General features: G+C 43.4%; 1 protein-coding gene and 1 long non-coding RNA gene across 4 annotated transcripts in view; both read left to right on the top strand.

Moving 5' to 3' along the window:
- Positions 1-18,871, top strand: part of LOC6615334 (apoptosis-stimulating of p53 protein 1) — a 37,074-nt gene that overhangs the window by 8,358 nt on the left and 9,845 nt on the right. Inside the window, exon 2 of one of the 2 annotated variants that reach the window (XM_002039696.2) lies at positions 3,263-3,321. In XM_002039696.2, coding sequence (XP_002039732.1) covers positions 3,289-3,321 — 33 coding nt within the window. In that variant the 5' untranslated portion in view covers positions 3,263-3,288. Of the gene's footprint in view, positions 1-3,262; positions 3,322-11,982; positions 12,185-18,871 lie in introns of those variants that run through there. The other variant, XM_032715945.1, reaches the window with a different exon arrangement.
- Positions 12,135-18,389, top strand: LOC116800523. Of its 2 annotated transcripts, XR_004361453.1 has the most exons (4): positions 12,135-12,220; positions 12,695-12,933; positions 13,205-13,422; positions 13,489-18,389. It is a non-coding gene; the product is annotated as an uncharacterized LOC116800523 (long non-coding RNA). The 2 variants fall into 2 exon arrangements; XR_004361452.1 differs by having other exon boundaries at positions 13,205-18,389.

The following is an 18,871-nucleotide window of genomic DNA, read 5'->3' as shown; positions in this document are numbered from 1 at the left end:
GTGTTTATTTTATCCGCACTGAATGATTTAATGGACGCGGCTCATCGAAATGGCCGCAATGATTTTAATTAGTTTGCAGCCTGCAGGTGTTATTTTCGCGCTTTTGCTGTACATTTGCCAAATTCGCACACATGTGCACTTGTTTACTGTGTGTGTGTGTGTGTGTGTGTGTGTGTGATGGAGCATTTGCCCCTGTGGCGCCTGGCAAATGTGCAACTGCCACTGGAGAACAACAACTAGAACATGCAATCTAACGCTTTCCACTTGCCACTTTCCAAATTTCACATTTCCCCAACATTGCCAATTCAATTTGCCCCACTTATGGCCGAAAGATTAATTCTCATTAAAATTGCATTGTCCAGTTTGGCCCTAATTTATGTAAAACCTCCGATGAGCGGAAGTGGAACTTGATATGATACCACAGAGACCAGAAACCAACTAAATGAAAAGGTCGCAAATGAATTCGAAACCCGAATTCACGATATCCAACAACCAAATGAAACTCTCGACCCGCAGACAGAAAACAACAACATGGCCTTGTCCAAATTCCGAATGGTTTCACGCTTTTTCAATCAGGATGCGCAATTGTTTATTGTTTAGTGCCGACAATTCCCACAGCATTGGCGAATAATTAAAACATTTGTAATTTACACATTTATTAAAATTGCTCGGCCGTTGATATTTTAGTCAGCGTTTTGAATGCGTTTGCGATCACTCCTGTTGTTTTAGGGTAAATATTCACCCGGGATTTGTATTCAAATGTGTGTTTACTCTTGCTCCAAATGTATTCACTGTCAAATTGATAATTGCATTAAATGCTGTGGGGTATTGATCCAATTAAAAGCGGTTTGCGTTTCCAAATTATACGCTTGCTGCTGACTGACTTTATTTAAGAAAGTCATTTACGAAGCTAATAATGATTATTTTTGCATTTATTTATAAAACATTAGGATTTGAGTATCTTTTGATTCATTAATGTGCTCAAATGTATAAATAATGTTGTTTAAAAACACTTAACAATTTATAATTAAGTTATAGACAGATATTTCAATGCAAGAATTATTATTTTCTATCTTTGTAACAATATTTTTTATGAATATTTTATACCCATTTCTTTGCTGAGTTCTTAAGCCTATTTATTTGATCGACTTCCTCGCAAATTGTTCTTGAATTCTTTAAGAAATTTGTTGTTTAAAGCCAATTTGCTATGCTTCGTTTTTACTGGTCTATATGCAAAAATAGATGCAAAAATATATATGAATGCAGTTGTTTAGATTTCCATATAGCAATTTCATTCGGCTGGCAATGTGAGAATTTGGATTTTTGTGCATTTGACACGTTTTGTTTGTGGTGCTGGAAAAGGTGTGCGAGCGTATGCAAAAAACTTTCAGCTATCGAATTCCGAAGGGGGGCGGGGGGAGAAGGGTATTGGAACCCAGAAGCGTTTGGAGCTGTCATCAAACATGCAAACTGCATTCGAGCGAATTGGCAAGTGACTGAAGTACTTGCCACTTGCACTCAATCGAAGCTGCGCGGGGGAGGGAAAATCAATCAAATGCCTTTAACGCAAACGGAGAACTTTGTCTAAGCGAGATTAACTTTGGCGCCCCCTCCCCCCTCGCAAAGTATCAACCGAAAAAGTTTACAAATAACCCAGCAGATACTCGCACTCGAGGGGGCAACAAAATGCGGGCAATTTGCCTACAAATACCCAGGATATGCGATTTCAGAAACCTTCGATCTGCGGGGAAGGGGGGTAGCCCCCCAGAGGATTCGATCAACAAACTGGAAAATGTTCTCTCCCCGTCGGCGATGGAGTATGTTTTCCAAGTTTATTGTTCGAGGGCTAAAATGTGTGGCAACTCGAACTGGCTCAATTCAACGTACATCGTACATCGTGCAGCGTACATCCGTCCATAAACGCTCCCACTTTAAGCCATGCAGAAAAGTTTTCGCTCACACAAAAAGTGAAAAGTGAAAAGCGAGAAAAAAGTAAAATTGCTGACAGGAAACTTCCAATCAGAAATGAATTACTTTGAAGTGAGCTGCCAAAAAGGGGGGTGGGTGGTAGTTACCGCAGTGTCAAGTTTAAGAAGCCATGAAATAACATTAATTTGTTGCAAATTCGCTTGCCAAGTTTTTTAAGTTGAATTAATTTGATTAGCTTATCGCCCGTTCAAAGTTGAAACTCCATCAGCATTTCAAACAGGATTTTGCGATTTCTAGCTAGAGATGTGCGCGTGACAAAATTAGTCGTGCCTTAAATTGTTTAATAACCATACTAAATTGAGTCACGATTGGATAATTTGTTTGCTTAACTGCGAATATTTAAATGGGTTCACATAAGTTTTTGTTTTGAAATCGAACCACCTCTAGTTTGTCAGTGGATTGTGGATACTGGTTATTTTGCGGCTGGCAGTTCACTTTTCACATTGGCCCAAAAACAGGAGCCGACGACAATTCAAATTTTATTAGATTACATGAAATTTATGTGGCAATCAACTTACAAAACAGAAGCACCGAGAAAATTCTATTCCGAACCATGGCGAGTGGTTGGAAAATGCAAATGACTGCGAGTTCTTCCCGCTGTGTATATCATGATTTTAATAAGAATGAACGTTTTTCCCACTGAGCTCGTGCCCTTCGCTTTTTACTCCATTGTTGAACTAAATAAGTCGCATAAAAAGAGTGAATTTTCTTTGGCTGAGAGTTGGGTGCGTTGAAAGGACGAACTCAATGCCAGGTTTCATCTTGCTTCTCCCTATCTGAATCACTGCCTTCATACACATGTATATGTTGCATGATGAAAAGGCAAATTATTATACTCGTTACTCGTTACTTGTAGTGGTAAAGGGTATGCTATATTCGTTGAAAGGCATGTAACAGTTAAAAGGTGATCTGGTGAAATCAATAAAGCAAAATGCCCATTTTGGAATGGAAACCAAACGAAATAAATAAAGTGGACCCATGAGTTAAAGTAGCAGTTGCATACAGTGTTGCTTTCTAATGTTTGTATTAATTTTAAAGAATACGAATTTAAATTTTGTGCTTATCTGGTTCTGCTTAAATATGTTTGCCAAACTCACACATACGCATGCAAGTTGTGGCGCCCTCTTGGGGCAGACATTTGTATATTGACGCACCTGAAAACGGAGCCACCCCAACACCCCCGCCCCCCTTTGTACATCTGATATTTAATGATTATTTGTTTGTCTGTTTGCTGATTCTGACTTCTCTTTTGTTTGCTTTCTCTCGCCGGCAGATTGGATGAATCTCTAACGTCATGGTATGAAGGAGCCGACGAACACTTTGGATGAAATTGTAAGTGCTACGGCTAATCAGTGTCTAAAGCCAAACAGATCAGCTCCCTGTGTCACATAACCGGGCGGAACCGCAGCACGAACATAAAAATCCACTGGGGCCGGAAAACTCGGGGAAAATGTATGCGAAAAGTCAAGACAATGCAACTGACACATAATGAAAGTGAAGTGCGGGGCAACTTAAAGCCAGCGAGTTTTCCAGTTGGTGGAAGTTCGTAGTACAGTACAGGGAAAACTTTTTTTTTTTTTTTTTTTTTTTGCTTTTCTTTTATTTATTGAATCTTCTTGTATAAGAACTAACAATAAGTTTAAAAATCTTAACTATAACAAGTATTTTTTGAACAGTTGTATTATTTTTCCAACTGTTCTATGATTAAGCGGCCCTAATAATTTATTCGCTGGGTTGGTAGGTCCTTTCGCCGGAGTCGGGAACGGCTGCTGAGCTGGATTAGACCTCGCGCTAGGTGGTTGGGGTGCGTGTAAAGCTTGCTATGGTATTTTTCCTTAAGTTCCGTGATTGCGTTGGTAACTGATGGGATATTTAAGTCTCTTTGGATGTTTTCACTCCGAACGTACCACGGTGCCCCAGTGATGGTTCTCAGGATCTTTGATTGTGCTCGCTGTATGATGTCAATATTGCTGTTGCTGGCATTGCCCCATAACTGTGAGCCATAGGTCCAGATAGGTTTCAATACAGAATTGTAGAGCAAGACCTTGTGGTCTAGGCTGAGCGGAGAACCAGAGTTGATGAGCCAGTGTAAGTTGTTGGCTTTGAGTTTAAGTTGGGTTTTTTTGGCTTCAATGTGCCTGCGCCATGTGAGTCTTCTGTCAAGGTGTACTCCTAGGTATGCTACCTCATCTGCTTTCGGGAGTGGTATGTTGTTCAACAAGAGCGGAGGACAGTCTTGTCTGTTTAGCGTAAACGTCACGTGCTTGCATTTTTGCTCGTTTACTTTTATTCGCCAGTCAGAGAGCCACTTCTCAATGTCGATGAGGTACAGTGCCAACTGTGCTGTGGCTTGGATAGGGGACCTTGAACGGCTAAGGATAGCTGTGTCGTCGGCAAATGTGGATACCGTTAAGCGACTATTTGTAGGGATGTCGGCTGTATATATGAGGTATAATGTTGGCCCAAGAACGCTGCCTTGGGGGACTCCAGCCTCAATTGTATGATCAGTGGAAGTGGCAGTGTTGCACCGCACTGCAAACTTTCTGTTATAGAGGTAAGACTTTAGAAGTTTGTGTGTGCTTTCGGGTAGGGATGTTTTAATTTTAAACATTAGGCCGTCGAGCCAGACTCTGTCGAATGCTTGGGATACGTCTAAAAATACTGCTGTACAGTATTCGCGATATTCAAATGCAGTTCTTATTTCCGTTGTAATACGATTCACCTGTTCAATGGTTCCATGGCTTTCGCGAAATCCAAATTGGTGGGCTGGGATTATATTGTGGTATATCAGATGTTGATTAAGTCGGATCAGCAGGCATTTTTCAAATAGTTTCGAAATACATGAGAGTAGACTTATTGGTCTGTAAGATGAAGCGACTGTGTGGTTCTTACCAGGCTTTGGAATCATTATGATAATCGACCTCTTCCATCGTTGTGGAAAGTAACCAAGTTTGGTGATGGCATTAAAGAGCTTGGTTATGTAGCGAACTGCAGAATGTGGCAGCTGGATGATCATTTCCGGTGTTATAAGGTCGCAGCCGGGGGATTTTTTCGGGCTGAGATTGTCTTTGATTATTTTAGTTACTTCTTTAGGGCGAAACACAATTGGGGTGTGTTGCTGGTGGCAGTTTACGGGATAGGACGGTAGCGCGAATGTGCTAGTAGCCTGGTTTGGCGTGAACACATTTTGTAGGTGAGCGGCAAATGTGGTGGCTCTGTCTTCATCACTACGGGCCCAGCCACCTGAGGAATTCCTTATCGGCAAAACGGTTTCAGTCGGTGGGCGAAGAGTTGAGAGGGCTCGCCACAGTGACTTTTGTTTTGTGCCTGTTGGTGTGAGTTGCTCTATGTATCGGCGCTGATCGTCGTCCTCTTCTTGTTTCAGAGCGTTGGCCAGTTTCCGTGTGGCTACTTTTAGCTTTTGTTTTGCAGTTGGGGATCTGGAGGATTGCCATTCTCTGCGTAAGCGTCGTTTTACGTGGACGAGTTGCTCGATTTGTACGTTGGTCTTTTTTGAATTAATTGTATTATTTGTTATTTTGGGCGTTGCAGTAAGAGCTGCTGCAGTAAGGATGGATTGCAATGCACACGTGCAGCTCTCTATATCAGATTCAGTATTGAGTTTTGGGTTTAGCTCAATATGTGAACTTATATATTTTTTATACCTGAGCCAGTTTGTTTTGTGGGAAGTCAGTCTGGATGGTGGTTTAACGTTTTCTGCGTGCCGGCGGAGGTGAATTAGTACAGGCGAGTGGTCAGATGACAGATCCGGCAGACATTCAGCTTTAACCAAACTGCGGGAAATATTTTTCGTAACTGCGAAGTCGATCAGGTCAGGCAGCTTATTGAGGTCTGATGGCCAGTATGTAGGACTCCCGGGGGAAACATGGTCGAGTTTATTAGTGGCTTTAATTATAGTCTTATAAAGCTGTTTTCCTTTTGGGTTCACAAGTCGCGATCCCCAGTGAGTGTGTTTAGCGTTGTAGTCGCCTGCTGCAATGAAGTGTGGCCCTAGTGCTTGGAAGAAATCCAGGAATTGATCTTCTAATACTGTGAAACGGGGGGGGCAGTATACGGCCGCTAGTGTAAGGAGAGTGTTGTCTTCCAGCTGAATGTTGATGGATGTGGCCTGAAGATGATTTTCCGCAAATTCTTTGTAAAAGTGGTGCTTCATGCGGTTCCTTATGAGTATGGCGGTGCCACCGTGTGCTTTTCCGTCGGGATGATTTGTACCGTAGAAATGGTAGTCTCTTATTTGGAAATTGTATTTGCTTGTGAGATGAGTTTCCGAAAGAAGCATAACGTCGATATGCTTCTCATGTAGGAATTGAGCTAGCTCAAGTTTGCGCTGTGAGACGCCATTGGCGTTCCACGTAGCTATGCGTAAGGTAGCCATTGTTTATTTGTTTTGTTGGGCTACAAGCATTTGTATCAAAAGGTTTTGATTACGCATCATGTCTTGGATGGTGGTCTTCATGAATGTCATAAATTCCATCATGCTCTGTTGTAAGGCTTGGATCATAGCTTCAGTTTTTGTTTCCTGCTGCGCAGCTGGGCTATAGTTTTGTTGTGTGTCTAATTTTGTGTACACTTCATGTGGAGTTCGGGAATTTTGGGTTGGAGGCGTCATACCTGATTTTAAAACGTTTGCAAATGTTGTCTTGTTAGTGTTGGATGTAGGCCAGGGAGCGAAACTTGCTGCTTTCGAGAAAATTACTTCAGGATTTGTCTCTGATGGTATCAGCGTAGCTGTTCCTTGGTGTGCCCGCGCCGTGTTCATTCTTTTGTGAAGACGGGTTTTCAGCTCTTTGTAGATTGGACAGCCTCTGTAGTTTGCTGTGTGATTGCCCCCACAGTTATTGCATTTTTTCTCACATGCATTTTTTTTGTTAGTTTGACACTGTTTGGAGTCGTGGAGATCTCCACAGACTACGCACACCGGGCGAAGTGTACAATACGACCTTGTGTGGCCGTACTCTTGGCAGTTTGTACATTGTACAGGAGCGATACGTTTGTGCGGCTCTTCTACCGTGATCCTACGGTGCAGAAGGAGCTGGAGTTTGTAAATTGGGTGAACCTCGTTTTTTCTAAGAGGCTTGTTTTCTGGTTCAAGCTCAATCTTGAAGAGTGGTTGGGGTTGCCTGTTTCTGTTTTTGATATTGAACACGCTTTTGGCGTAAAATCCCTTTTCCTTTAGCGCCTCAGTTATCTCTTCGGGCGTAACATCAGACTCAATGCCCTTCAGGACTACTTGCAGACCCTTGCTGCTTTTAAGCTGGTAGGTGTAGAAGCCTATTTTTTGTGCGGTAAAATAGTTTGTGACTTTTCTGTAGTTGTCCTCCGTTTTCGTCTGAAGTTTGATTTCATTGATAGTACCTCTTACGAGGGGAATTATATGAAAGCTATCTTTTCCAATAAGGCCAATCAAAGTATTTACAAAACCGCTTGTGCTCTTCTCGCGGATGTATATTGGCGGAGGTTTTGTTTTCTTCGGTTCGATATCAACGGATCCCAGCGGCACGTCCTCAGCGGTATCTACCAGCAAGGCAAATCTGTTGGTATTTGCAGGGGCTACATTTTTGATCAAGGTAGAATTGTCGCGTGTATTTTTCGGCTTGTTTTCCAGATCTGATTTTTCCGGGCTGAGCTTTCGCTTTATTGTAATGTAGCGGTCCATTCCAGTTTGCCAGGTCGACCCAGCTTTTTTGTTTACGTTTTCGTTTAGTTTTGTTGGTAGTGCAGCAGTACCGTTTATTGCTTGCGTTTTTGCTTTCGCTGACTCAGTCAGAGCGTGAGCGGGTGCAGCCGATAACGAGGTAGAGCGGGCTGTCGGTCTGTCTCCAGCTGTTGTTGTTGGAGGTAGCGGAGGTAGCGGGGCTTCTGTCGGAGCTAGGAGAGCGGGGGAGCAGGAGCGCGCTCTTTCTTGATTTGTTGGTAGAATAAGGTTTTTTGGGCTATGGGTTATTGACCGCTCGATGTCTGCGTTTGGGATTGTCGGTGAGACGTAGGAGAAGTACGCGTTGTTGCGTTGAATTGAGAGCCGACGTTCGTCTTGCTCGCGCTGTCGCTGAGCGCGAGTGTCGTTCTGACTCATAGTTTTATAATTTAAGATAACAAATCACTAAATAATTAAGCGATCTTGCATCGCATAGAGCGTCTCTTTCGCTTTCGGATTTTTTATTTAGTTTACTTTTTTTGGCGTTCACTTCACTCAAAACAACCGATTTTGTGCGGAGCTCGGTAAAAACGTCTTCACACTTCGGCGGTCGAAATGCGAAGGGAAAACTGCAATCAAAATAAATAGATTAATTTACGTAATAGCCTCAAGGAAAACGAAAATTAATTCAGTAAAATGGTTTTAACCTTTCAAGTTGGTATGTTAGCTTAAGTATGATCCAATTAAATAGAATCGTTTGTATTAACTTATGGGAATATGTCATCATTTCTTTCTCTGTAACGACAATTGCACGCAGTTGGCGGTTGGAAAACGGAGAAAAGTTGAAAATGCAAAGCAATCTAAATAAAATGTCAGTCCCGCAAGTGCCGGCAGGTGGCGCCACCAGCGGGGGAGTGCGACGGAGAGACAAACGGAAAGGGACAGCATGTGAGCGACAACATTAGACCAACAACAAACAATAGATATGTATGTGTATGTGTATAGTTCGCCACGGACTTCAAAGTATTACCCAATGTGAAGTTTGGTTTGGCCCAAATGGGTGGTGAAAAGGGGGGGCAACATCGCCGTGTCAAGCGGTAATTGTTATGTAAATGAGTTTTACAATTTTTGCCAGCCAAAAAAGGTCACCAGATGAAGGGAGACACTGCGGCTTAGGCCTGGTCGGTCGGTCGACAAATTTCGGCCAAGTCAGTCAGCAGTTTTCAGCCGGCCGATGAGGACAAACAAAAGTTTTGTTTAGCTTTTGTTTCTGCTGCTGCTGCTTTCGCTTTCGCCACCCGTTGCATATACACCGTAGAACCGAACTACCCCACCTTTTTATGAGCCAGACCTTTGTGTGGAAAGCCAAGGTCTTTATAAAATTGCAAATCAGTTTTTAAGTCAACGACAACTTGTTGTTGTTGTTGGTCTTCAGCTAAAATTGCTTCGCTTGTCTCCTTCTCAAACATTTTCAACAGTTTTTTGTTGGCTGCTGCAAACATACGAATGACTATGACTGAATTTTTCGAGGAATTATGGTCGAGCAGATACGTACGGAAAGTTAATAGCCGTTTAGCAAAGTTAAGGAGAAAGGAATTTCAATTTTGTCCTTTTTCTTTCCCAAGTGCACAGAGAAAAATGGGGGTAGGTTTCTGCAGGGTTCTCTTTTTTCTAAGGTACTGATTTTGTAGTAAGTCCATTTTCTAATAAATGGCAAGCTATGGAATTTTGACTTCCTCCCCTCAAAAAAATGTATATATTTCCTTAATCGACTCTTGACCAATTTTTTCCAGTGCAAACTCTTGCCAAAGAGTTGTGACCTTTGGGGTTTGCGTACTTGAGCATCAAATAGTCTTCGCTGCGAGGAGTTCCAATTTTGCCGAGGAATTTTGATCAAGCAAATATGCATCATGATGGGCGCCAGTGCTCAATTAGCAATTGATTAAATTATTTATTTAGAAAGCGGCCCACTTGAAGGTCATAACTAATATTGGAATTTCCCAGGGCGACGCCAGCCCACCCACAACCGACCGACTGTCCTCTATTTCAGCCATATTTGTGTTAGCTTATTTCCTTAAGTGCAACGTCAGCTTGGCATTTCGCAACTTTTGTTGCTGCTTCCTGGAGGGAAATATAAATGCCAGGCCATGGCAAAAGACAAACAACGAGGAGCACACACACACACACATACTCTTTAGCTAGACACACACACACATACGGGGGAGAGTCACGCTCACACACACACTGACACTCCACTCACACAGCGATGGGCTCACGCACACATGTGGTGAGCTTGCAGATGTGACAGAGTGGGACTTGAATTTTTAATGCAAGGCAACAACCATTCTCAGCGGCATATTTACATTCCGGCTCAATGTCAATTGTGTTTATAAATTAATTTGCAAAAAGACAAATGTACACATGGCATTGGAACACACAGGCAATGGCGAACGGGCTGTTCGGCAGTTTGGCTGTTGCCAAACAAGCACGCCCTTTGTTTAGAGGCCATTACGAGTACGAGCTGGGTTCCCTGGCCTCTGTTTGACTGCCAGTGTCAGCTCATGTGGAGCACCTCCGGCTGCTGCTGCTGCTGCTGCTGCTGCTGCTGCTCCTGCTCCGGCTTCTGAATCTCCACAGGTTACTGGCTTCTGTTGCTGACCCCCCGACGCATTGTTGTCGCTCCTACTCCCTCCTTCCTCTCACTCTCTTCATCTGTCTTTCTTGCTCTGCAGGATGCCTTGTTAGGGGATCCATTGCCATACCTTCGGTCTATGGCCCATGCCCATTTCCGCACCCATGGCCAAACCGAACCGTGAACCCAACGAATCCCACCAGTCGTACCTCAGCTGGCGTGACAGGTTGTTGTCGTCGTTAGATGTTAGACGCATGCTTTTGTTTCTTTTCGGTGTCATTTTACCCCGGGAATGGGTCACCATACTGAAAGAAATTGTACTATCGTTCATAAATGCATTAAGACCTCAAATTCTATGAAAATGCTTTAACTTAGATGCAGAGAACATCATTCCACACGTAATCGAGTTACATTCCAACCAAATCACCTATACGACACGTATGCCAGATACTACTTATAGACTTGCTAGTCGTATTAAATAAATATGAATAACTGTATAGGTTTATACTTATTATGATAAACTACTAGAGGTATATTTTAAGCTCTCGAATGGCGTTTTTAGTCGTAGCTGCAGTGCATATTCCACGTTTCAAAAGCTGTTAAAACAAAGTTTTTGTTTTGAAAGCACACAATGGGATGTAGTTGGGGAGGGTATAGAGAAAATATGTTATGAATATTACCTTTAGCTTAATTTTCTCCGTGCACAAGCAGGTGCTGTGTGGGGATGAGCAGATGCCAGTTGTCGTAAATATTTGCGCACAAAAGTCGGCAATGATTTGATGCACACGCACACAGGCAGCTGGCTAAGCTGAAACTAGCTAAGCAGCCCACGCAGTTTCATTTCGCAAAAAAAAAAAAAACAAGGCAGGCAGCTTAACCCGCTGATGGGTGGAGTGGGTGGCGGCTAATTTGCGCAACAGAATGACAGACGAGGTCAGATACAGTGGGTTCTAGAATGCCGCCAGCATATCAAGGAGATAGGCCAAAGTCAAGGAAGTTATGCCACAAATCAAGGATTAGCAGATGTTTCGATTTGCTATAGAATGAAACTTCATGTGTTCATAGATATATGTAGCTATAATCATTTTGTTGTTTTATATGTGTTTGCAAACAATATCTGTTGCTTTAGAAGTTTTTATATTGTATAAAAGTGCATAGCAAACAAGATGATATTTAGATTCAGTTGTCTATGCTTAAATAATCTGCAGAATATCACTTAAGCTCGCAAAGAAACGCATCTTAATCGAATTTTTTGTTCCAAAAGACAGCTATTTATTGAATCTAATTCCCTTTGAATTCCCACATATTCGCATAGCGTTTTGGCATTATTAATCCATACTATAAGCATAATTATGAGGCAGGGACATGCAGCGCCTCTCCACTCGCATCCATGCATGCTTAATGCTCATATGCAGTCTTTCATTGGGATAATACCCGAGCTGAACTGCAGCAACGCACGCACTTCCGTGCGGCGTCTTCGGCAATTTGGCAATGCAAGTGAGCAAGGCCACCCACATTTCGGCCCAAACCCCACACCACTCGACCCACTGAGCCACCACCCGGCAGTCAACCACCCACCCAGTTGCAGTGGTTCGTGTGACGCATCGTTCGGCATTTTCCTCGGGCTTTTCCAACTTTCGGCTTTTCCGACCAACTTCGTTTTCGAATTCAAAGCAGCGGCAAGCGTCGTTGCGTTCAGTTCTGCTTTTCCAGCGGCATTCTAGTCAGTTGTGCTTTGGCTGGCGGTCGCGAATGTTCGAAGCTAGCGCCATATTGCCATTTTGGCCACTTTAAGAAAACTTCGAGTAACGTGAATACGGTTCGGTTCGATACGATTCGTTTCGCCAAATAACGTAACGTAACGTAAACACTTTGTTTTGGGGGGCGGCTCGTTTGGCGCATTTTCCGTGAGTTATTAAAATGCGATAAAAGCCAGTGAATCGGTAATAAAGCGCTTATCTGGGCCCGCAATTACCCAAAAAAAAATAAAGGGGCGCGGGCGGATCGCGCGCTTTTTCGCTTTCTGTGCTGGCGACAAAGCTAAAAATTCCAGAGAAAATATCAGCAGCAGCCGGCTGCTTTTTTTTCCAATTACTTGCGCTGTGCCTGTGTGAAGTCAATTGTGAGCTGCTGGCCCGCATCTGTTACAAATTTCCTAGAAGGCCGGATAGTCATTTGGAGTGGGAGTTGGAGCCCCCACTCCAGGCAAATGTCACCGTGCCACATCACACCACACATCCGGCCATCAGCGCCTAAATGTATGCTTTAGTGCGTCCGTCTGTCTGTGTCTCCTTTAGTTAATAGTTGTCTACGTGTGCGGCATATTACCCACACACAGACATATTGATGTGTGTGTGTTAGCCCAACCGGCAGCACATACACCTTTACGCCGTGTTTGTTTTTGCCTGGCTTTTTAGCTTCCGCTGTTGGGCTATCTTGGAAAACATTCAAAGTATCTTTCGGATGTGTGCTCTACTTTTGGGTGTTTATGGCATTTAAATCAATAATGTCGCATGACAGCGTCTCACTCCACACTCCACCACTCCTTTCGACCGCTTTCCCATTTTCCACTCCCGCTGCGAGTGCAATTTGTGCGGATTTGTTGCCTCCATCTGGCTGAAGTGCACCCGACTACGTGGCGCTGTATTAGAAAAAGGTGACTCGGAAATATGAGCCAACGAACTACACCCATCTACATCTACACATCCACACCCGCACTCACAGCCACTGGCCTGAATTCGCTTAATGAGCGCAGCTTGGCCGCAGATACTTTGCACACACTTATTTAACGCTCATACGCCCCGTTGGCCGCCCACTTTTTCGGCTTTGATTCGCCAAGGGGCCAAGGGCAGGCGGCTTTTGTTGCCCAGGATCGCAAGGACTGCAGCCCGGGATTTATGCCGTTTTTTGCTTAATCTTATTTAAAGGCGGCATTGAAAAGACGCTCTGGGCAAAATTTTAATGAAGATGCTGATGCTGATGCCGCTGCAGCCCAAAAACGGCCCAGTTCCCAGTTCCCAGCTCCCCTGCTCTCTGGACGGTTTTGTGGCATTTTAATTTGCTAAGCGTGTCCAAGTGTCCGGTTAAATTTACACAAAGCTGCCACAAACTCAATTTGCATGGCCACAATTGCCGGGCGTTGAAAGTGAGAAACGAACAGCACAACTTGGGCTTGCAACATTTTAATCAAATGTGTAAAAACTATTTGCAGCACTAGCATTCCACCTACGTCTCCATCTGCAAATGGCAGACATCACATCATCATGAGGGCCATTGGATGGATGGGATGGGATGGGCGGGGCCACTGGAGACCACGTCTCCTCCATTAATTTGTTAATTAAGCTTAATGTGCAATTAAAGCTTCAAGGAATGCGAACCCAACTTGGGTCTCAGGTCCAAGCTGATTTAATTTGAATTTCGGTTTAGTCCGAATTCGAGGGTTAGGCGGCACAAATTACGTCTAATGTCCTGCACATGCGGCTGTGAATGCTCTTTTTTTCTGGACACCGCATTATCTTAAGCTCATAAATTTAACCCATTTTTTGTACGTACATACACTTATAAGAAAAGCCCATCAGGTTGGGCTAAATTTCCCAGAAGGGTCGTAAGGCTCCGAGATGGAAAACTTTTAGATTACCTGGCTGGCACACAAAAAAAAAAGAAAGACAGAAGCCAAAATGGACCTAATCAAAGGTGCAAAGTTGGAGTCATTTGGTTGCTTCTCCTTTTGCAGCAATTAAGCATCAGCAGGATGATATTAACTTAATGACTCACAGGATCATAATACGGGTTTCCTTTCAAAATTTGAATATGTTCTTAATAATTTTCCCTGCAGTTATTAATTTATGTGCTCTATAATTAAATCACTGTACCAATTGTTGAATGTATTTCTGAACTAACCACTCACGAAATCACTTTGCTGACCACAAGATTTCGATTTAGCCCCCATTTGGCTTCCGTTCGGCCCATTTCCCCCTTGTGCAGTTCCTGGGCGATTCCTGCGCCAGTTCCCGTTGCCCAAGTCCATTTGCTCTTGGCACTTCACTAATCTGTCCATTGTGAGACATTGAAAGTGGGCGGCCTAGCAGGCCTAGCCACGCCCCTCTGTCCCCACGGTTCTTCATAACTGCTTGGGTGGATGTGGATGCGGATGTGTGTGTGTGTGGGAGGCGGCGAATTTACGACCACAGTCAACACTCATGGTTAACTCATGGTCAATGAGCGGGTTTACGAACTTCCGAGCACAGGTTGCTTGAGAGGGCGGCAAAAAGCCAAGGGACAGGTTGGCATGGAGTGCGGGGGGTGGTGGTGCAAGGACGTATTATACACCAGAGAGCATCCTTCACGATTACTTAATATTAATGACGCCAGGCTGTGTGGTCACTCGGTGGCCCTTGGTCGTGGTCCCAGGTCTATTCCCCCACCAACCATCTTCACTTTCTCCCTTGTCGCTTGTTTTTTGCACAGCAAATAATATCGAGCATTTTATTTAATAGGATATTGTATTTCAAATCAATTTTTGAATGTCAAAAAGTATGAAGAATGACAAAGTCTAATGATTTGCAATTGACATAAATCGTTAAAAAAAATCAGGGTATGTTTATAGCCTTTCTCAATAAAAATTTTGAAATAAAGACGGCGGAATTCAAATTTTTGTTTTCAGTGCAGTATCTTGAGTACTGAGATCCTTGCGCTGATGTCGCAAATCTAACATTGCCGCCGATGAAAAACTTTGCCGCTTTGGTCTTTTGTAATGAATGCCCTTTTATCTGTATTAGTTTCTGTGTGTGTGGGAGAATCCCTCCTCTTGGCCATGGCCAAAACGAACGGTTTATCTTGGCCTATTTTGTTCGACAGCCGCTGCTGCTGGGAATATTTGCCTAAGCTGATTTAACTACATTAACTTGATTAAATAAGTATTAAACAGTCAAGGGAGGAGCAAACTGTTTGCGCACAGATGCGGGTATGCGGGTATTTGGCTCATCTCCACGACTTGCCACTCACTTTTTTATGGGTTCTATTGATTGATTTCGAATTACAATAAATGCTTTGCTCCCACTGCTACCAGTTGTTTTGCTCCGGGCACAAAAAAGAGTTCAGAGTTCGCTCCGCAGTGTGTATGGAACTTTAGGAACTCATTACTATCACTAAGTGAATAGCAAAGAAGTTTATAATAGCATTTAAATCGCTGAACTTGCGTTTGAGCAATTGAATTTGTATCCTTGCTTATACAAAACAGGGTAGATATCTTCGAATCCAGTAAATCCTCAATCTGCAATCCACAATCCCACAATTTTGCCCGCCAGCTGTTTGCTTTTGCGATAGAATGTGGCTCGATTGTTGTTCGAATGAAATCTGTTAGAACAACATTATTGCTGTGGATTCCTCATGCGGCACGCACATTGCATAAATAGTTTGATTGGGACACGGATCGAGATTACCATCTTGTTCTAAGGCCAAGTAATTAACATTCCCATGGCGCTAAGTGAAAGCCAAGGTCAGCGAATGCAATTTGGGCCATTTTCGTTATTGGGCTTTTCGGTTCTGGCTGGCAGATTCCCTCGATGGGTTGCTCTATACTTGTTGTCTTGTTGTCACTGGAATTGCAGTGAACCCGAAAGATAGAGGAGCAGTGAGACAGAGCAAACGGGAAATGGAAAATGGAAAATTCTGCTTTCATAACTCTGTTAGCGCGCACTCACTGGCTCTCTAAGTCAGGGAAATGGAATGCGGAAAGCATAATTTAATGAAAAGTCATCAAAGCAATGCACCAGAGAGATTGCGATTTCAAACTTTTCGATTTCATTCAACAAACAGTGCGTTCGGCCGCAGGAAGCCATTTAAATAAGTCAGCCATTAAATTCTGCTTAATTTATGCTAAGTGGAAAATCTGTTTTGCTCATAACGCTTCACCGGCGCGCCCGTTTGCCCATAAATATGGAGCATAAAAATATATTATAACCATATATATTATTACGGGCTGGCAAAAATTAATGTCATCATCGAGCCGCAAGCAAATTGGCTACGAAGCCCATCTGAATAATTGCCTGCGAATCTGTCGCAGGACATCTGCACATGTCTGCCCTGCTGGCCAATTTGTAGTTGAGTGTCGGCCAGGATTTGGCCACTCCTTTCTTCCTTGGCTGTCTCGGTCTTTCGGTCGCTCCGTTGCTAGTCTCCTCCGTCTGACAGCTCTGAAAATGAGCAAATTTTTGGGTCGTCATTCGAGTTAATAATAAACAGACACAAGCAGAACCACACACACACACACACGTGCAAGCAAGGACATTTGAAGAGAAGAGAACGGAACGGAACGGAACAGAAATAAACAAAGAAGAGACAGAGGAGGCGGGTGTTCCTGGGAACCCACCAAATTGCGCTTCATTTATTTATAATAATTACAACTATAAAAAGTTTTAAAAGTCATTTCAATGGCAGTCGGTGCCAGGGTCTCCAGCTCAAGTATGCGGGCTAATAGGTCTGCATAGAATGGTAAATAAGGACGAAGGAAGCGGCAGGACCAACTATGTCCAGTCCTGAATAATGAATACCGTGAGAAATTGAACTATTATTTGCCGTGGGGCAATTGGGGTCGAGAATCGCAGCGGTGTGGAGTGGCGCCACACTTTGTTGCCCGGCAAATTTAAATTTAATTCCCTGAATTATGGCCACAATTTACCAGGACACGGAAGCATTCCTCCCATGCCAGCTGACCAGTTGGCTTGCATAATCTGCGCTTAAAAATGGGCGTAATGTTTAATGCTTTTTTGCCCAAGTGGCACTCGCACTCGCGCCATCTCAGTTTTATTTTTAATTCATTCCTTTATTTAACACTGTTTGTTTATATTTATGATTGTGTTAAATCAATTGCTGCGCGGCAGAGCCCTGTAAATTTTATGCTTCAATTTGGCCTTTTATTTATTTTGCTTTATTATTCTTATTTATTTTTTTTTTATGATTTTTTTCGCTGTAATCAATAATGGGATGAATGGAATGAGCAGCGGGTGATTGAATGGCCAGTAGCTGCGCATTTCAATAAAGCATTAAATTAAAATTAAATTTACAAAAGCAAACGCAATTAAGTTGCCAAACAGTCGATAACGAGTGCATCGACATTGAACCGCCCTCGTCCTTTGGTCCTTTCATTTTTGTTCCACTGACAGTCACTTAATTAACGCAAATTATTTGCAATGCCAATAAGCTGTCAGTGTATATTAGGTTTTGAGGTTTCATTGCCAGGCCCGTTTTTCCAGCTAGTTTAAGTGCCGATGCCGATTGAATGGGATTGAATATTTTATTGCGTTCAATGGGCCAAACTCTTCTCTCGATTGACGCCAAAAAGTAATTCCTTCCACCATGGAAGTTCTCAATTTGTGGGCCCTCGAAAGTATGCAACACTTTTCGACAGGCGAGGAGGGCATCGTGCAGGATTGAATATTGCTTCATTGCAAAACACTTTATTGGATTTCCGGGCAGGAGCTCTCGAAAAAGGATTCCCTTGGGAGAAATGACTGCAGTGGTTTTTGGACAAGAGCAGCAAAGCTGAAATTATTCAATTTCCCAGCTATCCAATGACCTAACTACTTTTGACAATATTTTGTGGGTTACGGTTACTTACATTTGATCACAGTTGATATTTTTGCATATTGTGTGTGTTCTGAAAACGTTCGAGTTATGTGAGATTCGCATGTCACTTTTCAGCTTTTAACTGATTTTAAAGCGTTTAAATCTCTTTCAAAACATTAATTGCATATGCTGCAGTTTCATAGCATGTAATTATTCAGTTCTTTTCGGATAATTTACATTCGACTCGCTCACATTTCGCGCACATTTCGGTGACCTTGAACTCGCTCACATTTCATTTTGAGAATTTTCCCGTTCAGGTCACAGAAGCTGCTCACGTGAAATTTGACCCAATGGCGCCCGCCAACACCACCCACATACCCCACTTGGTACCTCCCCCCCTCCCCGGAAAAACAACCCCCCTGGCCGGCCGACAGTCCGTTGCTTTAATTACTCTTGCGGAAAATTGCTTCAACTCTCAACTTTGTTGAGTGTTAAGCATTTGGCACGAAACCAAAAAAAAAAACACAACGTGAAAAAGCCGACACGGACTTGGACTCCAACTCGAACCACCCGATTCGCCCAATGAGGGTCAGTGGAATTACAACGCGTGTGTTTCTGCAAACGGTGTATGATGGTCGTTTACCAAGTTGTGGGTCCGGCCATGGAAAAAAGGCCCAAAACCGAACCAAAACGTAGCAAACCGTACCGTACTGAACCGCAACCGCAGCAGTCCGCCGGACATCAGCAGTACGTCAAAACACTTCCTCCGGAGTGGGAAAGTGCGACGAGAGATTCGCGTGAGCGACGACTTAAGCCCCTTAGCAGAGTTTTTGTTGGTCCGCAGAAGACCCTTGTGCCCAGCGGTTCCCCACCTCCTCCTCCTCCTCCTCCTGACCGCTTACCCTGCTCCCTGCGCCAGCATTCCCTGACATGAGTGTGGAAAACTTTTTGCCGAGGCAAAAGCCACTCGCAACTGAAACCACTTGGAACAAACCGTTTGCCATGGCCGAAGGATGCACGGAGGAGCT

This window comes from Drosophila sechellia, chromosome 2R (genome assembly GCF_004382195.2).
Source record: "Drosophila sechellia strain sech25 chromosome 2R, ASM438219v1, whole genome shotgun sequence".
NCBI classification, from domain to species: Eukaryota; Metazoa; Arthropoda; class Insecta; order Diptera; family Drosophilidae; genus Drosophila; species Drosophila sechellia.
The sequence above is the reverse complement of the archived record's forward strand: the minus strand, read 5'-3'. Positions and strand labels throughout refer to the sequence as shown.